Below are 9,028 nucleotides of genomic sequence, written 5' to 3'. Positions count from 1 at the left end.
AGGGAAAAGAATTACACTACTGCGGGTTTTAAACAGAACCACCCAAACCACATATATTTAAAAGCAAGTCTATAACTGCACCTTATCTTTGGGCTGAACTTGGGAATGGAACGAGAGCCGTTCTTACCCTCTGCGAGCTGACAGAGCACAAGGCCCAAAGCTGCGTGTGGACTCCTCACTCCAGTCACTCAGAAGCTACGCTGAGTGGCTGAGTTTCTCAGACTGTGAGCTTAGTGTTTGACACCCAAAAGAGGAAAGCACCGCATTTCTAAGTATTTTATTGATTTTTTGAGAAATTCTGGGAAATGACCACAAAAGAGCAGTACATCAAAAAACTAGGAGTTTTTAAACAATCTCAAAATCTCAAATTCTAAAACTGCCTGTTTTGAAACGAACTTCCACGTAAGGTAGGGTAAAGACACCACGGATGTGCGGGGGCCATGCCGAGGCAGCCTGCTCTCACCGCGACACCTTCAGGATAAGGTAGTTAAGATTTGTTTTAGTAAAGTTTTCTTCTCCTGTTAACAACAACAACAGCAACAAGAACAACCACACAGTACCAACAGCCTCCTTAAAACAAAGGACCCACTGAGAAAGTCCCTCTCAGGTGTCAGCCGGCCACCTCCCTGTCTTCCTTGCTGTGCCCAGTGGCAGGTGCAGTGCTGGGCTGGGCTAGCCCTGCCGCTCTGTCTCATCGCCTGCTGGGCCGTGAGTCGCACTTGTCCCGGGAGGTCCGGGAGGTCCGCTTCCGTGGAGGAGAGCAGCCCGCGGAGCCCCGGGACGAGTGAAGGCTGCGCTTGTATGAGTGGCTTCGGTGCTTCTTCCCACTGGATTCCTTCTGGTCTTGGCTTTTGCCGGGCTCCTTACTGCCCTCTTTTTGTTCATGGTCTTGCTCTTTATGGGAGGGCAGTGTGTTCTTAATTGTGTTAATTAGGAATCTTTTATTTGTACCAGCAAGAGGACACTTCATCCTGTGGACATGAAGAGGGAAGAAGACATCAGAAATGTGAGAGTTAAAGTCCCTCCCTCCCCAGCTGACCCACTATGCAGATCAGTACAAAGCAATTCAGGTCCCACAGACCCAGCTCCTGAGTTTGTTCTGCTTCCCTTGCCACGTAGTGCTGAGGCAGGGGGACTGCCATGATTCTGAGACCAGCGTGGGGTACATAACAATTCAAGTACCAGGTCAGTAAAGACTAGACAACAAGACTCTGGAAAGGTGATGCAGTGGCCCCATGCCTGAACACTACTTACAGCGCTACCTCATTACTACAGTCACCAGCACCACAGTCACACCACAGCCCAGCCATGGCAGGTCTGGGGAAAGCTCACCACAGCCTAAGGGCCTAGCTACCAGCAAGCAGGGAAGTGCGCTCACAGCTGAGTTCCTTCTAGCAGATGACCAGAGGCACACATAGCAGGGACAGCTGACCACTCAGGGACACAGGACAATGCTGCGGCAAAGAGCACGACAGGCCCAGTTATCTTTATAGCTGACACACAGATGCTTGGTTATGGAGCAGCTGCGTGCCGTCCCCACACCAGCCATGGCACTCTGCACTCCGAAGGCTTCAAGCCTGGAGACTCCGAGTCTAGAGTGGATGGAAGGGCTGGGGCAGAGGCAGGCCCTCCATGTAGTGAGGTGCTATTTATCTCTAAGTTATGGTTGATTACAACTCATGCTGTTGTTTAATGCCGCCACAGCTACCATAATCACCCTTGGTAGTGCATTTCCAATCTGGCAATCAGATGCCTTAGAACGGGCCATCTGAGAAATGAACCTCCTTCATGACTTACACACTCCCAAGGCTTACCGTGTGCCCAACACTGCACCCAAAAGTACAGTGAAACACTGGGTATATGTGTGCCTGTGTCACAATGTATATATAAAAGCATTTACTATGTTCAAAACCTCTGTCTGCGGGACATTATATTAGGCCCGTGCAGCGAAGGCAAAACAGGCTCTCAGTGGAGAAAACTGAGGGGAACAGAAGCAGGCGGGCATACAGAGGCTTGTGGCGATGGACTGAAGGCCCACAAGGCAATGTTACAGACCCCACAGCAGAGAGTCAGCCTGGGGTGGGGTGGGGTCTCAGGGAACTTCTCTGGGCCCCATCGTTTTGAAGCATAAAGTGGAAGTCTGGATTTCTGTGGTCCTGAAATATCACAAAGGGCTTATCTGTGACAAATGCACACTCCTCCCAGCCTCCTCACTCAACTGAGATCACCTCCTGTTTGTCTATCCACCAGAGCGTAAAAAGCCAAAGGCCAGAAAAACAAGTCTCCTTAACCCTTCCTCAGGCCTGGCAAGCAGGGAGTCCATATGGATCAGAAAGCCACATCTCGATAGAGAATGAGAAGCGATCTCCTTTCCAATGACCGACAGGCCTGCCAGGGAGCAGGCTGGAAATGGAAAAGCTGGAGACCACAGCAGAGGTGAGGCAGGTCTTTCCTCTCTGCCTGCAGTGGGACCGGACCCCTTCAGGAAAGCACCCTGCAGGCACTGGAAAACAACTGGGTTAAGAACCCACAGGCTGCTGCTCCGTGGTCCCTCTCCTGTCCATTCTTCCCCCCAGGCATTGGAGCAGAAAGATAACTGGGCTGCAGAGAAGCTACGGGGACTGTGGGCAGAGCAAAACTGGCTTTGCAGACCAGGAAGGCAGGCAAGCTCCAATGCGTGTCTATACATTCCTTTATGCCCACTAACATAAGCCACATGGGCCAGGAGTTCACTCGCAATGGCTCCCAACAAGAACTTCAGAAGTGCGTTTGCTGAGACATATCCAAGGCAGTGAGTCCAGGCACCAAATGGTCCCTTTCTTTAGAAAATAAAAATGGTGTCCCACTCATACGTCTTCTAGTTAGACAGCCTCTGTTCAAGGTTCTATGGTCTTTCTTATGGGACACTCCAAATTAAACAATCTCACTCACATTCTATATTACAGATTTAAAACCATTACTTATAAATAAAGTCTTCTATGCACTTAGAAAAACAAAGCATGGTTTACGTTAGAGCAACTGCTCTCTGCCCTTTAAGGTCTGTGCAGAGGTCATTCTCCAGGCCATACCCAGACCAGGCTGCTGAGTGCAGTGGGCTGTCTGCCTCCAGCCTTGGTGCAAGGCCACCTTACATCTGCCTAGCAAGGAGTTCCAACTCTTTTCAGTGAAGCAGGATCATTGTCTTTTCAAACATGTCTGCACCCTTAGAATCACTTGGATGTGTGGTTAGAGTGCCAACGCCCAAATTCCACTCCAAAATCACAATAGTGGGACATACACCGTCATAGTGTTTTCTGAATGACAGAAGTTAAAATCTGACAGATGATTCCACATGTGTAGACAAAGCTGGAAACACCAAATGAACCTGGCTCAGCAGGTAAAATGCTTGTTATGTGAGAGTGACAGCCTCACTGGGGAGCTTTAACCCTAGCACGTGGGAGGCAGAGGCAGAGAGAGGCAGAGAGGTAGAGGCAGGCGGGTCTCTGTGAGTTCAAGGCCAGCCTGGACTACAGAGTGAGTTCCAGGACAGTCAGGGAAACACAGAGAAACCCTGTCTCGAAACCAAAAACAAGCAAACAAAAGAGTGACAACCTGGATCCCAGAACTCATATAAAGGTGGAAGCAGAGAACCGACGGTACAGAGTTGACCTCTGACCTCATGCGTATTATATGCTCACACAGTAACAAAAAAATCTAAAACAGCAAGACCATTATCACGACTAAAAGCCCACCATGAATTTCCTTAGTATCTTCAACTATCTCTAGTTGTTTCACATATTTTAAGAACATTGATTTTGTTTTTAATCATGTGCATGTACGTCTGTGTGTGTGGAGGAGTATGGTGCTCCCAGGAGCCAGGATAGGAGTTGGTTTCCTTGGAGCTGGATACCAGCTGCTGCTCTGAGCCACTTGCTGCGGTGCCGGCCAGCAACCGTGGCTCATCTGCAAGAGCCAGGTGCACTCTTAGCCAGAGTCGTTCCCTCACTCCCTCATGTCTTAAAGGTGTGTATGTGTGTCTATCTGTCTGTCTGTCTGTCTGTTCTCTCTCTCTCTCTCTCTCTGTTGCTTCTTTATTGCAGCCTTTTGTGAAGATTCGCCAATGTGAGTGCTGTGTCTGTGGCTCTGTAGAAGAGAGCTTGCCTAGCACTGTGTGAGGCCACTCACACACAGGCTTTATCCCCAGCACTATAAACAATAATCACTAATATGGTTGGGTTTGTCACAAACCAACATTCAGCACAAAGTGTCTTTTCCTCCAACTTGACACAGCTAGAGCTATCTCAAAGGGAACTGCAACTGAGAATGCCTCCACAGGACCGGCCTGTTGGCAAGTCTGGAGGACATTTTCTTGACTGATGTGGGAGGACTCAGCTTACGTGGGTTGGGCCACTCCCGGTGATGGTCCCAGGGTCTGTAAGAAAGAGGGCTAAGTCAGGAGGAGCAGGCCAGTAGGCAGCACCCTCCACGGCCTCTGCATCAGTTCCTGCCTCTAGGTTCCTGCCCTGCCTGAGCTCCGGCCCTCATTCCCCTCAGGGATAAGACTGTGGCTGAGAGAAGTAAAACGAAACAAACTCCTCCTCCCCAGGCTGCTTCTGTGCGTGATGCTTTACTGCAACAGTGGAGACCTCAGACCCTCAGACGTGAGCCACCCCCTTTCACCGACAGACTCAGCAGCCACTGACGGCCTTTACACAGTCACAGTCAGAGACCGGAGCTTATAAATGTTTCTGTTGTCCTGGGGAATCAAACACAGAACTTTGTGTGCACTAGGCAAGTGCTTTAGCACTGAGCTACGTTCCCAGCCTTCCTCTGTCAATACAGGTTTTGCTATGGCATAATTTGTATAAAATGTACATAAGTTTCTCTCTTTTTAAAAGATTTATTTCATATGTGGGAGTATTTGCTTGCATAGAGTATGTGCACATGCGCATGCCTACAGAGACCAGAAGAGTGTGCCAGCCCTGCCAACGGCATTTCAGGTGGTTGTGAGCCACACCATGTGGGCGCTGCAAACCCAGTTTTGGAAAAACAGCCAGTGCTCCTAACCACTGATCCACCTCTCTAGTCTCCAAGTTTATAAGTGACTAGTTTTCTGGTCTTCAACCAATACAGGAAATCAGATTCTATCAGAGTCAAGATACGGAACATTCTCCGAGTCCTTCTCTAGCCCCTAGGTTCCAACAACTGGTGATGTCTGTTATGTCCCAATGCCAAATAAGTGGAACCATACACAGCCATGTTCTGGAGTCTTCACGACGCGGCTGAGATTTATCCACTCTGTTTGGGGCTTTTATAAACAAAGCTGCAATAAATGCCATTGAGCGAAGCTCTTCCGAGATTTCTGTTTTGAATTCTCTTTGGTAATCTGCTTGAAGATTCTGTGTGGTGAGTGTATATTTACGAGAAGCTGCCAACTGCTTTCAAAGCCGTTGTATGACTGACGTTTCTGGTTATTCCACACTTCAGCTTCACTCGGTTGGCAATCTTTTCACATTTTCACTCTGCGCGTGCACTCACGGCAAAAGTCATTGCACTGTCAATGCTAATTTTTCAATCTAATCTGAGGATCTGCTTACTGGCTAGTCCTTTAGTTACCTTAGTAAACTTTTTCTTAAGCAGGATTGTTTGCCTTATGCAGTTTGGGGCTAAGGCTATGGCTCAGTGGCAGAGTGCTTGCTTAGAACTGCATGAGGCCCTGGGCTCAACCTCCAGTCTCGTAGAAAACCGAACCAAACTATTGGCCCATGATTCTCTGTTCTATCACACTTCTGTCATACGTTAGCTAGGTTAATGCTTTTGAAGGGGGAGACACTGGGAATTAAATCTAGGACTTTGTATCAGCTTGTTTGCTCTGCCTTGAAGACATCTTTTAATGTCCATGGGGCCGATCTGGAAGTGGCTATTTTGCTCAGGCTGGTCTGGAATTTACTATCCTGTCTGCTTTGGTCTCCTATGTGCCGAGCTTACAGGTATGAGCCACTACCACGCCGGGTGAGGAACAGCTCTTTCCTAAGTGTTATTCTGTCAGGTATTTGCAGTGCTGAGATGTATTTGAACCTCTCCATGCCCATTTTGTGATCGGGGGTTGGGTTCCTGGCACTCTTCAGAGGGACCAGGGGTTTGGAATGTGGGATTTCTCACAGCCTGTCTTATCTGGGTTACTACTGAGGACGAGACACAGTGAGCAAAAGTAGGTTGGGGATCAACGGGTTTATTTGGCTTACACTTTTATCACTGGAGGAAGTCAGGACAGGAACTCCAACAGGGCTGGAACCTGGAGGCAGGAGCTGATGCAGAGGCCATGGAGGGATGCTGCTTACTGGCTTGTTCCCCATGGCTTGCTCAGTCTGTTTTCTTATAGAACCCAGGGCCACAATGGGCTGTGCTTTCCCCCATCAATCACCAATTAAGAAAATGCCCCACAGGCTTGCCTACAGCCCGATTTTATAGAGGCATTTCCCCAAATTGAGACTCCCTCCTCAAGTATGATGCTAGCTGTGTCAAGCTGACATAAAACCAGCCAGCATACAGCCTTAAGGGTTTCAATATGTTTTAGGTGATCCAATCATTATAATTTCATTGTTTTTTTGGATCAAATTATTCTATCTTTGACTTCAGATTGGTTCCAGAGACTTCCCAACCTGCTGTTAGTCTTTGACAGATTTTGGTTTTCTGGCATGACAAGCTTTTCCAGATCATACGGTTTGTTCCCATGAAGTAAGAGCTTGACTTGACCTAAGGGAGGGCTCACTCATCTTTGCTCTCAGCTTCTGGAAAGTAATCTACATCATACGTGACAGAAATGTCTTTGTTGAGGGTGGAGCTGGCACCTTCTAGTCCTAGAGGAGGGCTGGCCACACAAGAGAGAACAACTATGTTGAGGTAAGGTGAGAGCTTTAGGTCATGTGATACGGGCCAACCTGGAAACTTAAAAAAAAAAAAAATCAACCATGTAATCAATCAGTCAACCATGTAAACAATCGGTCAACCATGTAATCAATCAGTCAGCCACACCTACACAATGGGGCCAGAGTGAAAACTCTGCACATGAAGATCCGAGGGCCCTCCCTTGCCTGGCAACCCTCCAGTCCTCTCACTCATGTCGGGAGGCAGCGTGTTCTGACTCCTCAAGGGAGAGGCAGAGAGGCTTCAGGTTTTGGACCCTCCCAGATCCCGTGCTTCTAGGCTCTTATCCTGCCTTATTTTAATCTGCATCTCTTCCCCGTAATCCCCTGTAACCATGAGTATTACAGAGTCCAGCAATGTTGCAAATTCTAGCGAACCACTGAAGCCTGAGGCCCCTTGGGAATCTTGGTATTAGAAATGACGGCTATCTTGCCAGGCCGTCTCTAATCCTGCAGTCTGGCTTATTCTGAGCACCACTTCAGGTGTGCGAGCGATGGTGCCTCAAAGGCCCCTTATCTCCTTTCAGTGAGAGATAGTACTTTCCTACAGGATGGCCCTGGGCCAGTGAGTCAAGCCTTACTGCTGAAGGTGGGCAGTCAGTATTTCTGTGTCTTCGAACTTAAAAGAAAAAAAAAAAGTGTTATCTGAAAAAAATTGCAGCACAGCTTCCCAGGGACATTCCAATTCAAATTTAGGATGGCAGTGAGGTTTTTACTTCTGACTGTTATCTCTTATACTTGGCATCCTGGCGCTCCGTGTGGACTGTCCTATACTCTCAGCCTACTCTAAGATGATTGGGCCGGGAATGTGGCAGTGCCTGTCACTTCCACTGACGGACTCAGAAGCATGGGCAGCCATGGGGTTAATCTCAGCATCAACACCACAATGAGGGAGACAAGTTATTTTGCTTTTTGCTATTTTTGGGGGGGAAGGGGGGCTCCTAGAAATAGAGTCAATTTTAGATTACTTGAAATACTTTTCTTCTGTGTGCCCATGGGCCAAGAGACCCCATGCAATTTGTTTAGTTGGGTCTATTTGCCTTATTTTGCTTGGCTTTTAGAAGTTAGAAATATTTTCTTTATTTTGGTTTAATTTAGCTTTATAATGTAAGAAAATTGTGTGCATGGTTTAAAATCCAAATTTACAAAACAAAGGACCGGAAGTAGGTCAGTTGACAGAGTACTTGCCTGGCCTGGGTTAGCCCCCTCATCACACATCCCTGTAAAGTTAGCATTTGGGAGGTAGAGGCAGCAGGATCAGGATTTTAAGTGGTAGAGAGACAGCTCAGGGGTTTAGAGCACACACTGCTCTTGTAGAGGAGACCCTGGTTTGACTCACAGCATCCACGTCAGCTGCTTACAACAGGCTATTATTGTAGCTCCAGGGGACTCAATGCCCTCTTCTGCCTGGAGGGTACCAGCTAGCGCATACACACACACACACACACACACACACACACACACACTCACACACACAATTTAAAAAAATTCAAAATCATTCTTGGCTGTACAGGGAGCGTGAGGGCAATCTATGATACAAGATACCCTCGTCTCAAAAAGAGAACCAAGGGCTGGAGAGAGGGTTCAGTGGTTAAGAGCACTGGCTGCTTCTGCAGAGGACTGGAGTTCTGTTCCCAGCTCCCACACAACCGCCTGGGATTCAGTGCACAGACATACAAGCAGGCCAAACACCCACACATAGAAAATAAGTAAGAAATACAGGCATATTTAAAGTAAATACGGAGTGGGGAGGAGTATGTGAAATGCTGCCTCCTGGACATGACATGGCTGTCACACTCATGACCTGGAAGCAGCTAGTCACCCTCAGGGGAGCAAGCCAGCCGAAACCCTAGCGTATATGGGGGAGGTGATCTCCAGGCACCATGCTTTACTGCCCGGCTCCTGGAAGCTGGCAGCACTGAGGGAGAGAAGCAGTCTTTGGTGAGGTGTTAGGTTTCCCATGCTCCAGTGGATGCCCACACCCACACACACATGGGCAGCACTTACTAGAGACTTGGTGGGTTATTAAAAAGAAAGGTGAGCAGGGCATGGTGGTGCACGCCTTTAATCCCAGCACTTGGGAGGCAGAGGCAGGCAGATTTCTGAGTTCGAGGCCAGCCTGG

At 48.3% G+C, this 9,028-nt stretch overlaps 1 protein-coding gene across 1 annotated transcript in view; it reads right to left on the bottom strand.

The window, feature by feature from the left end:
* Window positions 1-260: 260 nt before the first annotated feature.
* The window catches only part of LOC110293941 (protein POLR1D-like), a 33,946-nt gene continuing 25,178 nt past the window's right edge, over window positions 261-9,028 (bottom strand). The window contains exon 3 of the mRNA XM_021161841.1: window positions 261-971. Within this exon, the coding sequence (XP_021017500.1) occupies window positions 692-971 (280 nt within the window). The 3' untranslated portion in view covers window positions 261-691. The remainder of the gene's footprint in view (window positions 972-9,028) is intronic.

The sequence above is a fragment of the Mus caroli genome, chromosome 5 (assembly GCF_900094665.2).
Source record: "Mus caroli chromosome 5, CAROLI_EIJ_v1.1, whole genome shotgun sequence".
In the NCBI taxonomy this organism is placed as follows: domain Eukaryota; kingdom Metazoa; phylum Chordata; class Mammalia; order Rodentia; family Muridae; genus Mus; species Mus caroli.
The sequence above is the reverse complement of the archived record's forward strand: the minus strand, read 5'-3'. Positions and strand labels throughout refer to the sequence as shown.